A 19,680-nucleotide genomic window follows, 5' to 3' on the forward strand; every position below is an offset into this window, starting at 1 on the left:
TACTTCTAGTATCAAATTAGCATTAACAAGTTTGACATGTTTCTTTACTTGACAGTTGTATTGAAAATGACTGCGGAATTATATATTACTGTGTGCCGCATCTGATTTCACTTCGTTTTATGTAAATATATAGCTATTGTTTTCGTTCCAGCATTTTTTACAGGGGCAAACTTTGTCATTGCTACTGACTATAGACAATAAATTCTTATTTAGCAGCATGATTCATGTTGATGTTGCGAGCCCACATTTGACACAAGTTTTAATGACAGCTGACATATGCTAGTATTTGGAAATAATATTATTATATTTAAATCGTCTTTTTATCACTAAGATCTGACATAGAAATTAAAAATGAAGGTCGGTTGACAAAATTTTTCTCCAAAAAAGACGATTTCAGTTACCCAATTGTTTTTTTCTTTTTTTTCTATTCAGCATTTCAGCAGCACCTGCACATGGAATATATATAGATATTCTTATTGAAACGATCTTCCAAAGCCTGTTTTTCTACCATGACTCCCTTTTACTAAGGATTCCAAGTTGCTAAGTTGAAGTTTAAAAATTTGAACGACGCCATAGTACTGGGGTGGATTGTTTCAGAATATCTGTTGACCAGGCGACGAACGCATTTAAAATTCCGTGACGACAGTCTAATCCTCGTTTCTTTGAATGTGATAACACCGTTTTAGACTTATTACCGAATGTTTACCTACTGGAGTAACATGACGGGTGTCAAATTTTAATCAAAATCTACTTACTGTTACGAAGCATCTGATATACATCGCGGTTTTGTTTGAGGATTTGTACTTTTCAGGCTTAGTTTGTAATATAGACTGTGTTTTGTATTGTGTTTGTTGTTCAGTTTTTGCAGTGGCGTTACAAGTTTGTCACCGACAATTTATTTACCATAACGTGACTTTTTCCAAAAAAAAAATCGCAATTGCAATGAAAACATTTTTTCCACGTGATGCTTTTTTGACAATCTTGTTCAACGTGAGTGACAAAATATAAAGGGTGATATTTGTATGACATAATCTCTTTAATAACACATTTTTACGTGTTTTGCTATATATCTTTATTCTCATCACCAAATACATAGGTACAATACTTTTTGTGAATAAATTATTCATATATAAATGACACAATGAGTTCTGAGAAAATTTTGTGACATAAGAGCTTGTGTACATCGTTTGATGGTAGTGTTGCATCGATGTCATAATTGAAGAATGAATTCGGAGATTTTTTTTTCTCTGGATATTGTAAGGGGAATGCACAACGCTTTTGAATTTTTATTGACCAAAAAAAAAATCAATCAATGCAGAAGAACGTGATTCGCTTTTTGTAGTTACTCAGTAAAATATGAATTCAAATTTGCTGGTGGATAAGCAACACATTTTCTTGCTGCAGAAAATGTATATCTGGGTTTAATTTTGTGGAAATTGTAGAAAAAATAACAACAAAAGCATGTTACTTGTGGAACAAAATGACAACGAGAATAAAATAATTATGCTCAACATTTTCGATTACTCAATAATAAAATAAATCACTGTAATATTCGAGGAACATTTATATTGCGCATAATACATGTTTCTGGCACAAACTTCATCAGATACGCTTCAGATCACGTGACAAATAACTAAAAAAAGTAGAAAGTTAACGACTTGAATCATCTTAATTGTTACTTTATTTGACAATGATGTTTCTATGTAAAAAGAAAATCTTAAAAAATTTATTTATAGGATATACTACATTATATGATGTTACTATATAATACGATGCACGTGTGAATTTGTGCAAATCCATCATGTTTGGATGATATTGTTCTTATATAAATAAAAGGATCAGCTTATAAAACAACCTCTCACAAATATTCGAGCACATCATTTAGCAGAAACATGAAGGTTCTTATTATATGCCTCCTATTGATAAGCACATGTGGTGTGCTTTCTCAATCTTTGTCGAGCTTTCTACCAAACTCGATGTTTAAACGATGCAATAAATGCAGGATGTGTGGCCATGGGTATAGATTTTGCGGATTATGTCAAAACAGCACATTTGGAAGCTGTGCATATTGTACGAAAATGAAGCACTGCAATACAACATGTGTCACCCTTTGCGGTTACAAATGGAATTATGGTGGATAAACTTCTTGAAGAATAGTAATTGATTCAATCAGAAGAACAGTTTATATCATTAACTTGAAAACAGCAATGTGAAATATCTATACCATCATGATAGGACTATTTTCAACAAGTGTAAGACATTATAATTTAGAGTTTTGATAACATTACATTTAGCAACCACATGTTTTTGTAACGTATACGAATTTATATTTTGAAAATATGTTTGTGATTTATGATTTAGAAATTTTAAAAGGAAAATAAAATATTAAAAAAATTAAATGGCTTTATTGTGGATATATTTTTAAATGTTGTGATATAAGTTCGACTTTGAGTGTTTCTCAAGTCGGAGTTAAAGTTTAAGCCCCCAGAGGGTATCACGAACCAATTAGTCAGCACTGATCTGTGGGTAGGAAATATCATTTATATGGTCATAATTATAAACTAATAACACAATTTTTGATTTCCGAAATCTCCATCCCAGGAATAGATTACCCTTTTCTACCTCAGGCATAGATTACCTTAGCTGTATTTGGCAAAACTTTTAGGAATTTTGGTTCTCATTAATGCTCTTCAAATTCATACTTTATTTGGCCTTTTAACCTTTTTTGGATTCGAGCGTCACTGATGAGTCTTTTGTAGACGAAACGCGCGTCTGGCGTATATACTAAATTTAGTCCTGGTATCTATGATGAGTTTATTTAGCTGTATTTGGTAAAACTTTTAGGAATTTTGGATCCTCAGGTTCATTAACTTCGTATTTTATTAAAGTTTTCAAACTTTTTTATTTGAGCGTCACTGATTTATCTTTTGTAGACGAAACGCGCGTCTGGTGTACAAAATTTCAATCCTTGTATCCATGATGAATTTATAATCAAACAAGTGGGAAAGTAACAAGCTACGGAATATGAGTTTTGTAAGGTTTAATGGACTTTCATTCTAAATCTACATTTGCGTTTGGTTTTCTTATAAATACATTTTATACATTCACTTGTGTATTTAATATTTTTTTAATTTATAACTACGTAGCAGGTTGATAAATTAAGGCAACAGCAGTTAACCAATGTTCGAATCTGATATTTTTATAAAATCAGATCTAAGCTGTCTTTTTATTTAATTTTTTTTTGCCATTATCGACATTCAATATATTAAGCTCTATAATAAATCAAGTTCTAAGCATGAAACAATTTTCTGTGATCTTTTATATAAACCATTTTTCGTGTTTATGACCGCGGGACTTTCAACATAAAACTACTTTGTGTAAATATAACGAAGACTGTTCGGGTTAAATTATTTCAGGAAATCATTTTACATCAATTTAGACTTTACAAGATTTGATGATTAAAAAACGAGGCGGAAGGTAATAAAGGGGCATTAAACTCACAGGCCAAATGTTAACTGGTAACACTATGGATACAACAGAAAAACGACGAAAAGACAAATCAAAAGTACACAAAACACTTCGTAGAAAACAAAGAACCGAAAAATGCTGAAAAACTCGGGATAATGTCACTGCAAAGAGCTGTAGTTTTTTGCCATTTAAGATAACAATATGTAGCAATGGTCTACATTGGTAAAAGTATTAGTGTTACTAATAATTTCAAACAATTTCCCATTATTCTTTGAATAGCTGGTGTCAAAATTTGTATATATATGTGCGGTCTTTAATTTAAAATTTGTTGATCTTTGCTCCATTAAAGCTTTTTTACCGAAGTCTTTATAATTCCATATAGTCCATTTGCCAATTACCGATTTGCTACTGTTATTACACACTTTTTAAGAATTACTTCCCTTTGCCAATCGTAGACTGGTTCCATACCGGACAAAATTGGCTTTTGGCAATGCATGGTGAATTGAAAGTGATGTATCGGCGGCTTAACTTATTTTCATGAAAAATAACTTCTTATGTCAAAGGAATTTAGCTAAACAACAAATTAAGTTGGTACCCAATACCTTCACTAAAATTAATTTGGCTCGTGGGATTTACGTAAAATTTTGACAAAGTATTTACTTTGACCCTTTGACAAAAATATGAAAATTTCAAAATATTTTAACCAACCATTTGATCAGGAAAATTACAATGGTTTTATAGCAGTTTGACAAACACCAATTGTGATCATTGAGAAGCTTAATTTTCCCTTAACAACACAACGTAATTAAAACGTTTAGCTGACTTTACAGATTTATCTCCCTGTAGTATTAGGTATCACCTTAATGTAATTAAAAACCGCTGGAGGGCCAAATTCATAGTTTAATTGATAAGCGTTGACAACCCAAAACAAATCTTGGTACGGTCGTCTATGCTTTGGAATATGGAATGATTTAAACAATATGTTATTTAAAAATTATTAGCCAACATAGCGAATTCCTTTCATTACGAAAAGAGCAAATATGGTCCGAGAACACAATTAATTCGTAGTGCATTTCTTTTAGAACATAAATGAAAATTAAAAAAATCCCACCTGCGCTTTCTCAATGAAATTTTTACAGTGTGTTGTACTACTTTTGGGACAAATTATATCAAAATTATAGAAAACTTCATCGCCTCTAACTCAAAATATGGACAATTTTGTGTTTAGGGTGTCTTGAAATCTTTTGACAGCTTCCGAAGTGCTAATTTTTAACCTTTTTCAGCTGGACCAAATCACTACTTTCTTGTAAAATTCTGGACCCAAATTTTTTTACAGTGTAATTTCACACTTCTACTTACAATTTAAGGCATTAAACATGGAGAAATAAATTTGGAAGGGGTATAAAAATTATTGGCAAGTAACCCACTGTTAACACTAGGGACAACGAAAATCAATCAAGGGACGAACAACGAAAATCAATCAAGGGACGACAATTGTGGTCTCGGACCTACTATACAAGTTTATGATACGAGTGAAATTAGCTTACCAAACAATGCTCAGCCTTTATTAACTGTTGGAACTCTTAATATCAGATTTAATATATCCACCAGAGACCATGTGCCGTAGTTGTTAGCCGTCTGTTTCTTGCTGATTACTATTCTGAAATAACGTCACAAATCGTTTTTGATGGTCTTGAAGGATCGATTCTCTGTACTAACATTGGTTTTTTTTATCTAGAATACGTGTGTTCTTTTATTTTTTTTGGGGTTAAAACCCTTAATGTTTAGTTCATTTTTGGTAATATCCTTTTGGCGTGGCTCGGTACTTATACATCCTGCCATGGTGCTATGATAAATTTTTTAGTATGCTTGTCTTCCACTTATGCGCTTATGTGCTTTGTCCGTATGCCATTCGTTTTCTCTGTTGAACTATTTGTTTGTTTAAAAGTGATTTAGTTTAAGTTGGGTTTTTTAACACATTGTTTTTAGTATTATGGAATTGTTAGCGAATGTCACATACAAGTGGGAGGTTTAGCTAGCTATAAAAATTCAGGTTTACTCCACCATTTTCTACAAAAGGGAATGCCTGTACCAAGTCAGAAATATAACAGTTGTTTTCCAGTTTGATTTTTTTTTTAGTTTTTGATTTTGACATTTGGAAACGGTCAAACCGTTTTGAATTTTGGGTAAGTTTCTTTTTTTTCTTTTTATCGTTTGGCTGATGGTGATTACCGTTCTATTTTCAAAGAAGGATAACATTTTAAAACAAGCTTATGCTTTTAAACATGCTCACCAATTTAGCTTAAAAACAAGATTTAGTATGATTGCAAATAATACAACTGTCTACATATACCCCGCTGGATATTGATATTTTAGGCACAACCCTTCTTAATATTATCGAAAAAGATAATAATTCTTTACTTTGATAAAGAGATAGGCCTTTCTCTCAAAATTTTAAGCATTCAATTTAATATGACAAATTGGGCTTAAAAATACTCACTTTCTCATTAAGAAAAAATTCACACACCTAATTAAAAAGGCCGTACTTTAACCTATAATGGTTTAATTTTTAAATTGTTATTTGGATGGAGAGTTGTCTCATTGGCACTCACACCACATCTTCCTATATCTATTCAAAAAATCATAATGTGAATATATATGTTCAAACTCTTTTAAGTCATTTTTTAGTAGCAATAAACAAAAAACTATGTTAATTGGACATGCTTTGATACTATATATGTCCTTGAATTTTTACTAGATAACATTTATGTTCGCTTTGGGGATTCCTTACTAAATGAATTTTTGAAACATGGAGCTGTCAGCTGTCAAATTATTGCCTGTTTATGTCAAGATTTTTAATATTATTTTTGAAAGTGGTATTGTACCAGATTCTTGGTCTCAAGGTTTTATATGTCCAATATACAAAAACAAAGGTGACCCCGCAAGTGCGGACAATTATAGAGGTATCACTATACTTAGTTGTTATGGAAAACTATTTACATGTATTCTTAATAACAGATTATTCAATTACCTTGAATGTTTGGGTTTATTATGTGAAGAGCAAGCTGGTTTTCGGAAAGGCTATGATACTGTTGACCATATTTTTAACTTAAAATGCCTTATTGATATGTATTTATTTAGAAGGAAAAAACTGCACTGTGCTTTTGTAGATTATCGAAAAGCTTTTGATTCTGTAAACAGGGTATTATTATGGCAAAAACTGTTACGTAATGGTATTGACGGTAAAATGCTTATTATTGTACAAAAAAAACTTGTATAAAAATGCTAAGTCTTGTGTTAGATCTGGTAGCAACTTTTCAGAATTTTTCGCCTCCAATGTAGGAGTTCGACAAGGTGAGAATCTCTCACCTTTACTGTTCTCAATTTTTCTAAATGATTTGACAGATTTTTTGTCACATGCTTATAATGGTCTCTCTGATATATGTAATATGTCTCATTTATTATTTGATAATGATGATATTGAAGTTTTCTTTAAATTGTATTTGTTATTATATGCTGATGATACTGTTATATTTGCTGAGTCTGCTACTGAATTAAAATCTGCATTAAATGCCATGTATTTGTATTGTGAAACATGGAAGCTTAGTGTTAATGTAGCCAAAACCAATATTGTGATATTTTCAAAAAACAGACAGGGTGAAAACACTCAATTTTTCTATAACAATGAACCTATAGCTGTGTTAGATGATTTTCTATATTTGGGTACAGTTTTTTCTAGATTTTTTTCACAATAATAAGGCTAGACTTGTACAACAAGCTAGAACATCTATGTTCTATGTTTTATGTAAAGCAAAAAAGCTTAGTTTGCCAATAGATATTTTGTTACAATTATTTGATGCAATGGTGGCACCTATTTTGTTATATATTGCAGAAGTATGGGGCTATGAACATAATGACATTTGCATTTAAAATTTTGCAAGTATATATTAAAGGTTAAAAAATGTACGCCAAATTATATTGTATATGGCGAACTTGTTAGAACACCCATGTCTATATGTATTAAAGCTAGAATGGTTGGTTTTTGGCAGCGAATTTTGAATGGCAAGAAAGAGAAAATATCTCGAACATTGTATGATATGTTGCATAAACTGAATGAAGGTGATGTGTACCATTCTAAATGGTTATTATATATAAAAGATATTTTAATTGAATGTGGCTATGGAAATTATTGGTATGACCAATCTGTATTAAGAAATATAAACCTGTCTAAAAATGTGAAGCAAGTTCTTCATGAAAAATTTGTAGAAGGTTGGAAATTACAAGTATATGACTCACCGAAGTGTATAAATTACCGTATTTATAAATCTGATTTTAAATTTGAGAATTATGTGATTCTCACTGTACTTCCACCTGATTTAATGTATAATCTCATTTAATTTAGATGCGGTAGCCACAAATTGCAAATTGAAGCTGGTAGATTTTTTAGTATCAATAGAGCTGAAAGAATTTGTGATCTTTGTAATAAGCAAGAACTGGGTGATGAATTTCATTATATATTTAATTGTTAGTTTTTACTAAAGAAAGACTCAAGTTTATGCCTGATCATATATATAAAAACAAAAATACTGTAAGCTTGTCAAATTTAATGAGTAGTCAAGATAAATATGTACTTGTTGGGTTGGCAAAATTTTGCAAAATTGTTATATCTGTATTTAAATGATAATATATGGATATTACTCTTTCATCTGCATACCTACTTCATATGTATATATGTTAGTTCATGCATTACTGTTGTTTGTTAAATTTATTGTTTGTTAAATTTATTGTACTATTATGCCTCATGTGAGGCCTTTAGTGAAAATAAAAGTTTCAAGTTTCAAAGTTTCAAAGTTTCATACATACTGATATATAACATAACATTATTAAAAATGATTTTTTTTTTTAAATATGTAAGAAAATGACTATCATATGACAATAATTTTCTTCATGATTATAAGTACGAATGTTTTAAAGGGTACGCTGATGATCACTGATATAAACGAAGGAAAACTGTACAGAAATTATCATTATCATTTCGATACAAAGAACTAATCAAAACTGGTTTCAAGGTCAGTACAATGTTTATTTTTTATGCATGACTTCGCACGCATAACAGTTGAGTGATGTAAAAGAATTTCCGAAAATTTGAATTAGTGGTCTTTTAAAATCATTTAACATGAAAGTTCGATGAAAATTATTGGTAGGAATTGTATAAGTTTCTTAATTGTGAGTATACCAATGTTTTTATTAACTACGGTTTAACATGTTTAACTCAACCTTGTCAACACAGGCACTTGTCTCAGAAAAAAAAAATCCTATATACCTTATTATGTGTTATAATAAGGTATAAAGGAATTTTTTTTTTCTGAGACAAGTGCCTGTGCTTGTCAACAGTACCCATCAGCGTATATGAACCTATGTCAATATTAAGACATGAAAGAGTCAGAAGTGAAAATAGAAACTTGTTCATCTATGATTAGGTATTTGACCTGGTTGTGTAAGTCTATTTATGGCAGAATCTATAATTAGACACTTAAGGTCAGGTCAGTCCGAGGGTCAGTCGCTGTGTTATCATCACAACATCCGCGGTATTTTGTTTTATTTACGATACGATATAGTGAACAGTTGAGGTCTGTATATATTTTTTGTCTGAGATCAATCAGTTCATGTGAACAATTTGGCTTAAATTACTCGGTACACAGCCTGCATGTGCATCATTTTTTTTAAAACGCATAGCATGACCAAGATAGATAAAATTTCAATTCATTTTACCTTCTAAACTGGATCTTGAGGTGCACTTATTTTCCTTTCTACGGAAGGTGCCAAAATAAACTGCATGTAAGTGAAAATCGACTTATTTAAAATCAGTTTTTAATTTTCTTAAATAAAGTGCATTTTTTCTTGTGATATATATGGCTTTTAAAATTTTACATGTACACATATGTTTGTCTGTTTTCAGAGCAAACTATGAGGTGTAAGCACAGCCATTTTAGCCATGAGGTCAACATGAACCCTAAAGAATAAAGTTTAGAATATCTTCAAAAGCCCGATTAAGCGATATATATAATTTGGTTTATTTTTTCATCCAAAAAGTTATATGGTTTTTGGGGGCATGGTCTCTTTTTCTTGTGAATCACGTGCAACCTTAAAATTTATTCAGCAAAACAGGGCCGTAACGGGTTCGAATTCAAGGGAGGCATGGATTTAGGGGCTGCCGACTGAGGCCCCCAGAGGGGATTGCCTTTCCTGCCTAACGGTAGGTACGCGATACGGCCCTGCAAACGTAGAAATTTTAAAATTAAATATTAAGAAATTAAATTGTTAATTTTATATTGTTTTGCACTGTAAGGGTGCAATTAATACAACAAACATGACAAAGAAGGTGAAAGGTTAATATACTCTTATTTTTTCAGCGTTCGATTAACTTTCATCACGAACACTCATCAATAAAAGTTCTAGCAACCGAAGTTGAGAGGATACACAAAAGATTTTATACTGAGAAGCGAAACCTAAAGGTATATCTGAAACATGAGAGAGAAAAGGTGCGAGAGATAGGGGGAGGGACGTCTTGAATAACCTCATTTGACACTAGTCAGTTCTTGTATTTAAATGAAACCCAAGTGTTGACTGCAGTTGTGACATATTATCACCTGGACTTCTCCAGAACCACTTTAAAATCCTGGCTTGGCTGTGATGGATGTATAAATACCCAGCCACGTCTGGTCGGTATGGGGTGTTAAATTTCGATGCCATGCACTATATATTTAAAAAAAACATTCATAACAACTCTCTGAGGGCCCTTAGATAGCCGGTTGCAAGGAAAAATTGCCGTCCTATCCAGTACACTAGTACCCACATTTCGTTTCTACAACTTTATTGTTAATTTGTTTGAAAGTTTTTTATTGCATGTGCAATCTATAAAAAAAGTTTATAAGTAAGAAATGTTTATGTTTATTTTATATAACACATATAACACATTTTCAAGTATAAATTTAGGTGATATTGTCTAGTATATTATTATATTTCTGACCAATGTAAAGAATGGTCACTTTACTTCCAAAAAAAACAAACTTTTTTGTAATTTGATAGCAAGTAGTTTGGAATGTCAAGATTGGTCTCCACAGAGTTCTTGATTAGAAACTACCCAGTCTGTTGAAATTAAAAAAGAGTAATTGTTAATTACATGATGTTTCTGCGTTTTCGATGTTCTTAATTTGTTGGAACTTTGCATCGGAAATACACACGTTAATTCTAAAACCAGTTGTTGGAATCATACGGGTTATGTCATTCTCATATATTTTATAATGGTATAATACTAAACCGGCCCTAACGAGAGGGATTGTACTTGATATTCACATGATGAAGACATAATCTTTCAATCAGTTTAATTGAGGTTTGGAGCTGGCATGTCAGTAACTGCTAGTAGTCCTTTGTTGATTTATGTATCATTGCCATTTTATTTTGTTTCTTTTGTTACCTATTCTAACATCGGACTCGGACTTCTTTTGAATTGAGTTTTACTGTGCGTATTGTTGTGGGTTTGTTTTTCTATATTGGCTAGTGGTATAGGAGAGGGTTGCGATCTGAAACATGTTCAACCCCACCGCATTTTAGTGTCTGTCCCAAGTTAGGAGACTCAGGTCTTTCTTCGTCTTGTATGATTTTTAATTTTAGTTTCTTGTGTATATTTTGGAGTTAAGTATGACGTCAATTATCACTGAACTGGTATTCGTTTTTGTTTAGAATCCAGCTGAAGCAGGCCTCCGGTTGAGTTGGTCGGGTTGTTTTCTCTGACGCATTCCCCATTTCCATTCTCAATTTTATTGAAAAAGACTGTAAGAATTCTTGATAGAAAATAGGGATCCGTTGGCAAAATGTTTAAAAGATCTTTGACAAACGAGATAATCTTAGTTGTCCTGTTATTAAAATCCCATTCCGAAGCAGAAGCTTATCAACTGCCAAAGCCAGCTGCGTTCACAAATTGATTTAGGACAAACTATATTCGAAATTTGTGGGTGTTCAATGCTCTTTCAATCTGTTAAATACTTACCCTTCCGGAGCACCTGATTTCACTCGGTTTTTACTGGAGTTCGTGTTGTTTCGTATTATTATTTCGTCGCTGGGCTTCTAAAATGTTGTAACTTTCAAATTTTTAAGAATAAAATATCTCACAAACAGGCTTTGAAAAATTTGGCAAAATGCTTGCTTCCAAAACGTCGTATGTGAACTTGAACATTTTTGTAAATAGCAGTGAAATAAAAACTTTGACATTTCTGTATTATCCAAGAACTTAAATTATTTTCACAGAAATAAAGAAATGTACAAATATTTTTTTCCCTAAGCCATTCTACAACGATTTTCAAGTTTTCATACAACATTTTTGAAGCAAACTTTATAAACAACTGACATTTGCAATTTTGTAAAATGTCATATTTCACACATTTTAATTGGTCTAACTGTATGCTATTTTGTAATACCAAGGATTTCCTACCGCCCAGACCAACGGTGTCAAAAAGTATTTTTATCCAAAAAAGTCATATGCGACATTTAAGAAGCCGAGCGACGATTTATAAATGTTGATTGAAATGTAAATGTCTTTGTTTACTCCATGGTTTTGATTGTTATTGTCTTCTAATTGATTTGAGCAATCGCTGAGAACTTCATTTTTTTACATAAATAAGGCCGTTAGTTTTCTCGATTGAATTGTTTTACATTGTCTTATCGGGGCCCTTTATAGCTGACTATATGCGGTATGGGCTTTGCTCATTGTTGAAGGCCGTACGGTGACCTATAATTGTTAATGTTTGTGTCATTTTGGTCTTTTGTGGATAGTTGTCTCATTGGCAATCTTCTTTTTTATATCATCCTTTAAATTTGGAAATTTGTTTCTAAAATTGTGTTGACATGGTTATTTTCAACGCCTAACTATTGTTATGATATACTATTCAAGTCAGGGTACTCATTTAACCAAAATGCAACTAATTTTTACATTTCTATGTTTACTTTCCCAGTAAATTTGGGAGTTTTTAGCACTCCAGAGCATGGTTACCACCGCCACATTCTTAATGTAAAAATAATATGTAGTATGATTGCCAATGAGACAACTCTCCACCAGAGACCAAACGAAAAAGAATTTAACAACTGTATGACTATCAACAACGAGACTGTTAGCCGTTGTGAGCCTATAGCATAGTGGTTGTCGATGGGTATTCGTAAATTATTTTTTTTAACGAGTTTTTCTTATTGTTGCAAGCCATGCTATGGCATATAATTCATTACAAGCACTTATGTTCACTGTGGTGAATAGTTGTATACCAAATCTCCCCATTCATATCCATAAAAATGACTTGGTCAACCGAATTATTATTGACAATTAAATGTTTCTTCAAATTATATTTGTTTGTTTTCTTTAATTTACAGCTAGAACACGTTATTCCTGACTGTAAAGAGAACATGAAGAAAAAGATAATTATTGATACAGATGCTGGCCTCGATGATGCCCAAGCTATACTTATGGCTTTGGCGTCTATTCAAGTGGAAGTCGTTGCTATAACTACAGTGATGGGGAACACTGGATCACCTCAAGTTGCTTTAAATGTTTTGCGTATTTTGAAGCTAGCCGATCGTTTAGATGTAAGTGCAATCCAATGATTTTTTTAGTGTACTTTTTATTTTCCACTAACGTCTTATATTGTCAATTTTTGTTTTGCACATCTTTGATCAATATGGATACTTCTTAATGTTTGGTTACTAGTACATAATGAATATGCATGGACTATTTCCCAATGAAAGTAACGTAAGCAACAAACAACAAAATATATTGTATTTGGGTAATGCATAAGTCTATATAAAAAGAGAAGATAAAATATGCGGTATGATGAGTGCCAATGAGACAGCTCTCTATCAGAGACCAACTGACACAAAACGTAATAAAATGCAAAGTTGCCCCATTTAGATCCGAAAAGGAGGAAGATATATATATAGTATTGCTTTTATATAAAAAGTTTGTCGGGAATTACAACTAAAACGGGTCTTGCTTATAAAATTCACAATTGTAAAATTATTATTAACGTCAATTCTTATCCTTTGAGGTTTATGGAAATATAAGAACTATAACAAGTTTTTGATTTATAAATAATTGTGAATTTTTACTTTCTCGACAAAAGTAGCAGAACAAAATTGAGAAGTTATTTTTATTAGTGTCCCTAAGAGTAACTGGGGAATAGAACTATTATACATTTCGACTTCTTCCAAATGGCACTCAAACTCTAACTGAGGTGGGGCGTCCATTTGGTTCTGTGGGATGTACAAGTACCCAGCCACGTCCGATCAGATAGTGAAGTGCAATCCGCGATGCGTCGTGATGTAAATACAGACAGAGCCACACGCCGAGAACCCTTGCAACAACTCTTTGACGAGTTCGGTAGTGGCCTGTTGCAACGAAAATGTTCTATCCCTATCCAATATACCCCAATTTTCCAGTGGCAATCTTAACTGCTCATACCTTCATCGCGGAAGACTCTATTACAGGACCTTCATGTACGTACGTTTGTGTATTGTTAATTGTTCTTGTCCTGACTGACAAGCATGAAATATTTGCCACTGTGTGTTAAGAAATAACGACCGATCAATAATAATCTAACACTTTCTGCTTTTAACCGCTTGAAAAGCAATAATTACCCGAGCAATTATCTCAAAACAATACTTTACTTTTATTTATTTTTTAATGTTTTACTCTAAGTATATAATATTGAATATGAAAACAGCGCTGTCACCTAAAAAATCGTCGAAAATTGATATTCGATGTACAAAATTCGCGTACAATCTTAGGAAATTGCAAAAATTGACACCTACTGCAGTAAACGTAACGTGCAACCATGTAGAGTAACAAACTGATTTTTTAACGGTTAAACTGTAGTAAAGTAGAATGCACCAAAGAGATTTTTCAGGTACATTTTACTCGAATGTTCCTGGCAAATAACAAGCTGCATCATAAATCGATCCGCTTAACAAATGGTTGCATGGCTTACATAATTATAACTTAGTTGAGATAAAATAAAGCAGATTGGTATAGAGTTAGTCTATTGTTTAACAGCGGAGAAACATCCCGATAACTAATTTTCAATTTTCGGTTGGACAATATTTAAAAAAAATGACACTATTGAATTTAAAAGGCATATTCTACATGGTCCCAAAAATTAGTGTAGTTCAAACTTTCGATTGACTTAACGTGACTATACGGACGGAACAATAATGCATAATTGTGATTGTCTCTACGAATCTATTGACGAATCTACCGACGGGGCAATCAAAAACCGTGATTAATGCCACAAAAAATGAATAGAAAAAGGCAAACTCCCCTTAAAAACTTTGTCTTAATGATAAAATAATTATGACGACTTTACTTTTTTCAGATACCAATATATGTCGGATGCAACCAAGCTCTAAATGGTTACAAGGTTGAAGGATGTTCCGGATATCATGGTACCGATGGATTTGGAGAATCTCCAGACCCAGATGCTCCAGATTCTTCTTTGGTCCAAAAAGAGGACGGAGTCAGTGCTTTGATTCGCTTATCTAAACATTTTTCGGGTATGCAGCTGATGATTTTAAGTTTTTATGCCCCATTTTATATGGGCATAATGTTTTCCTGTCAGTGCGTCTGATCGTTCGTTCGTTTGTCCGTCTGTTCCGCTTCAGGTTAAAAGTTTTTGGTCAAGGTAATTTTTGATGAAGTTGAAGTCCAATCAACTTGAAACTTCGTACACATGTTCCCTTATGATATGATATTTCTAATTTTTATGCCAATTAGAGTTTTGACCATAATTGCACGGTCCACTAAACATAGAAAATGATAGTGCGATTTGGGCATCCGAAGACAAAGGACACATTCTTGTTTTAATCTACATCTGCTCATATGGCCAAATATTTTTTATGGCCACCTACGATAGTAGAGGGGCATTATGTTTTCTGGTCTGTGCGTCCGTTCAGGAATATGACAGTTCTTGTCCATTCGTTTTTGATGCGTTTTGTTATTTGATTTTGCCATGTGATCATGGACTTTCCGAATTGATTTTCCTCTAAGTTCAGTATTTTTGTGATTTTACTTTTTTCGTTTGTTTGTCCGTTCGTTTGTCCGTCTGTCCTGCTTCATGGTAAAGTTTTTGGTCAAGGTAGTTTTTGATGAAGCTGTAGTCCAATGAACTTGAAACTTAGTACACATAGATATAGGAAGATGTGGTGTGAGTGCCAATGAGACAACTCTCCATCCAAATAACAATTTAAAAATTAAACCATTATAGGTTAAAGTACGGCCTTCAACACGGAGCCTTGGCTCACACCGAACAACAAGCTGATCTTTCTAATTTTAAAGCCAAATTAAACTTTTGACCCCAATTTCACGTTCCAATAAACATAGAAAATGAAAGTGAGAGTTTCAGGTTAAAGTTTTTGGTCAAGGTAGTTTTTGATGAAGTCGAAGTCCAATCAACTTGAAACTTAGTACACATGTTCCCTAATTCCAAATTATATTTTTTACCCGATTTCATGCTTCATTGAACATGGAAAATGATAGTGCGAGTGGGGCATCCGTGTACTTTGGACACATTGTTGTTTGAATATTGTTTTGAGCTCGTATTCAAATGAAATTAACGAAAAATCAGTTTCATACAAGATAAGTATTTTTTTCTGTTTCAGGTGATATATCAGTTGTATGCATTGGGCCGTTGACAAACATGGCGATGGCACTCAGAAAGGATAAAATGTTTGGTCAGCAACTGAAAAAATGTTATATCATGGGAGGAAATTATTATGGTGAGGGTGTTATAGAATATGAAATAAAATTGATAATGGAAATGGGGAATGTGTCAATGAGACGACAACCCAAGGCCACCAATGGGTCTTCAACACAGCGATAAAATCCCGCACCCAGAGGCGTGCTTCATCTCGTTCCCCCCCAAAAAATGACTAGTTCATTGAAAATGAACGTCACATAAACTCTTAAACACATTAATGAATGAAAATTTCAAGTCTAACTAAGGTTAGAGGCTCTTAACCTAGGACAGGTTCAAAAATGTGTTTGGGTTGAACATTATGTTTTTATTGTATACTTTATGCAATATCAAAATAAAGAGTAGAATAAGTAAAGAGGGGCGAAAGATACAAGAGGAACAGCCAAACGCATAAATCAAAAATAAATTGACAACACCATGGCTAAAAATATGGAGGGCAACCAGACAAATAATAGTACACAAAAAACTACATAAAAAACTAAAGACTTAGCAACACGAACACCACCAAAAACTGGGGGTCATCTCGTGTGCTCCTTGAAATTATGATCACCCTACTCATGACTTTTGCCCAACGTGCAAAGGACGATTTCAATTTTACAACCTGAAAGCCTCTTTTCAATAGCCACATGATCCTTTATCGTTAGCAGCAAGCCTCTATGAAGAAAATTATGATAGAAAAAAAGAAGTTTTAAAGACTGCAAAAAAGGGTATGGCTGTGTGTAAGGAACTTGTTACATTTAAAAAAAAATCATTTTGAGAGTATTCAGAAAATAATAGTTTACAATATCATTTCGTACAAATAGTAACGAGTCAATATCATTTTCAAACTTACGCTACGATCTACATATGTAATTAATTAATCAAGGACTTTCACTTAGTCAATACGTTATACTTCGTCCTCGGTCAATATAACCTGAACAGGTCCATATATAAAGAATTGACCTTTTCAAAAGTCTAAAATTGATAAATACTGGTCGATTGAAATTTTGAGTGGTCATTACTAAAAAAAAAATCTTCAAGATCTAGTATGCCGTTTAATGACGTTTACTTTTATATTATAGGAAGAGGAAACGTAACTGTGTCAGCAGAATTTAATTTTCACGTCGATCCAGAGGCCGCAAGAGAAGTTCTACATGATCTATGTTGTCCTAAAACATTGCTTGGATGGGAGACTTGTGATGAAAATTCGTTTTCTTGGGTAATATAAATTTTCAGTTCTATACAAAGTAATCTGTAATACAAATGCCCACATTCTAATAGATAAATTGAATTCGTGAATTTGCGAAATTCGAATTCACATTGCAAAATGGTTGTTGTTCAATGCTTTTTCTTATAAATAGAGAAAGAACATACAAAGCTCATATGTCGAAACGAAACTGATAACGCCATTACAAAAAAAGTAAAGCAAGACGAATGAGAAACAAGTCCACAAGACATTACATAGAACACTAAAGACCAAGAAACCCTAACACAACCCAACATTTGGGGTGAGCTCAGGTGCTCCTAGAAGGTAAGTAAGTCCTATTCTATTAGTGGCGTTTGTGATGTTGCTCACTGTAAGTGCAAATTCGATGATAAGTCTATATATGAATGTCACAATCATGAAATAGAGGACGTTAATGAGACACAGATATTCCATAACGGCCACCCTACTCATGACTTTTGAAAATAAACTCATCAAAGATACCAGGATACATATAACGTGCGAATGACGATTTCAATTTTACCGCTTGAAAACCTTGTGTCAATAGCTTTATTGTTAGTAGCAACCCTGTTTGAAGAAAATTAGAATAGAAAACACATATCACATCAACCGGATATGATATCTATATACAACCGCGGCTTGAATGTTGCTACAAAGAAACGGAAAGTTCATAATTACTAATCGTGCCTTTTCTCGTAAAGTTCGGCTCTCAATAGACCCTCATTGTCAGTTTCATAATGTAAGCACCTGTAAGAGGTCACTCTCATATTAATCAGAAAAAAATAGTCAACAAGAAGAGGAGCACAGTTGGTTCCTATAGGAATACCAGTTGTTTGTTAAACCAAGTCTTCCATATAAATTTATTTAGTCAAGCACTTTTTAATTCTATACCCTCAAGAGACCATGATCTCAAAATATATCGTGAACGAGAAAGTCTACAAACGTTACACAAAAAAAGAAAATGATCACAACAAACAGAGGGATGGGAGGTTTGATCTCACAAAACATTAACCCACCACATTTTTGCGCCTGTTCCAAGTCTGGAGCCTCTGCCCTTTGTCAGTCGTGTTTATATTTTTAAATTTTACGCTATTTATGTGTTTCTAAGTTAAGTGTAACATCCATTTACACATAACTTGAACATATTTTTGTTAAGGAACCAGTTGAAGCCCACATCGGGGTGCGGGATTTTTTTTCATTGTGTTAAATACACATTGGTGGCCTTTTAGCTTTTTCCTGCTCTTTGGTCGAGTTGTTGTCTCTGTTACAGATTCACCGTTTCCAATCTCAATTTTATAAATACAGGTTTGAATATAGTAGACAATATATAAAACAGAAGATATGGTATGATTGCCAATGAGACAACTATCCACAAAAGACCAAAATGACACAAACATTAACAACTATAGGTCACCGTACGGCCTTCAACAATGAGCAAAGCCCATACCGCATAGTCGAGCATACTTCTGCAATATTAGTAGCACATTATATTGCCAATGAATCATTTTAGTACGTATATTACTTTATTCTATATAATACTGGTTGCAAGACTCGGTGGCTGAGTGGTTTAGGAAGTCGATCGTCTGTATCACAAGCCTGTCAACATGCGAGTTAGAATACCTACCGCGACGGCAATATGATTTAGAAAGTAGCTTAATATTTTGGAAAAATAATGATAAATTTCTCTTATTTTAGGACTGGTACAAGAAATTTCTCAAGATGAAATCTAATAAAATCAAATACCTGGCAGAACTTGAGAAATATACGATGAACAAATATTATATTCCAAATATAAATAAAGGATTGGTTCAGAATTATGAAATGGCAGATCAGTTTTTAATGGCGATTGCTCTTGACGAAAATATAATAATGGAATCTAAAACAGTGTACGCAGATGTTGAATTGAAAGGGGAAGTGACACGTGCACAGATGGTAGTTGACTGGAATAAAATGTTAGGAAAAGAACCAAACGTGAAAATTGTAACAAAATTTGATAGGGATCGCGCTGAACAAATGCTTATGGAGTCCCTTAATGAAAACGATTAAAAAGATTATCCTACAGGATTTTAGTTTTTTTATTCATATGTACACTATGACAGATTTGTTAACGAACTGTTAACTGACGCATTCAATGGCCTGAAAGTCTAAAGAATCAAGATTTAAGTTCTTAACATAAGAAACGTAAAAAATGTACGCATAGTAGAGGATTTTGTCAAA

General features: G+C 32.9%; 1 protein-coding gene across 5 annotated transcripts; it reads left to right on the plus strand.

Annotated features, from left to right (window-relative positions):
• The first annotated feature begins 8,462 nt into the window (after positions 1 to 8,462).
• Positions 8,463 to 19,572, plus strand: LOC134707581 (nucleoside hydrolase-like). Of its 5 annotated transcripts, none has more exons than XM_063567486.1 (7): positions 8,463 to 8,537; positions 9,882 to 9,983; positions 12,889 to 13,101; positions 14,883 to 15,060; positions 16,165 to 16,281; positions 17,321 to 17,457; positions 19,159 to 19,572. In XM_063567486.1, exons 3-7 carry the CDS (start codon positions 12,922 to 12,924, stop codon positions 19,507 to 19,509), a joined length of 963 nt encoding a protein of 320 aa, XP_063423556.1. In that variant the 5' UTR covers positions 8,463 to 8,537; positions 9,882 to 9,983; positions 12,889 to 12,921; the 3' UTR covers positions 19,510 to 19,572. The 5 variants fall into 5 exon arrangements, with proteins under 5 accessions (XP_063423556.1, XP_063423554.1, XP_063423555.1 ...); XM_063567484.1 differs by lacking the exon at positions 8,463 to 8,537 and adding an exon at positions 8,569 to 8,694; XM_063567487.1 differs by lacking the exon at positions 8,463 to 8,537 and adding an exon at positions 9,031 to 9,098.
• Positions 19,573 to 19,680: the final 108 nt, after the last annotated feature.

Source organism: Mytilus trossulus, chromosome 2 (assembly GCF_036588685.1).
Source record: "Mytilus trossulus isolate FHL-02 chromosome 2, PNRI_Mtr1.1.1.hap1, whole genome shotgun sequence".
Taxonomy (NCBI): Eukaryota; Metazoa; Mollusca; class Bivalvia; order Mytilida; family Mytilidae; genus Mytilus; species Mytilus trossulus.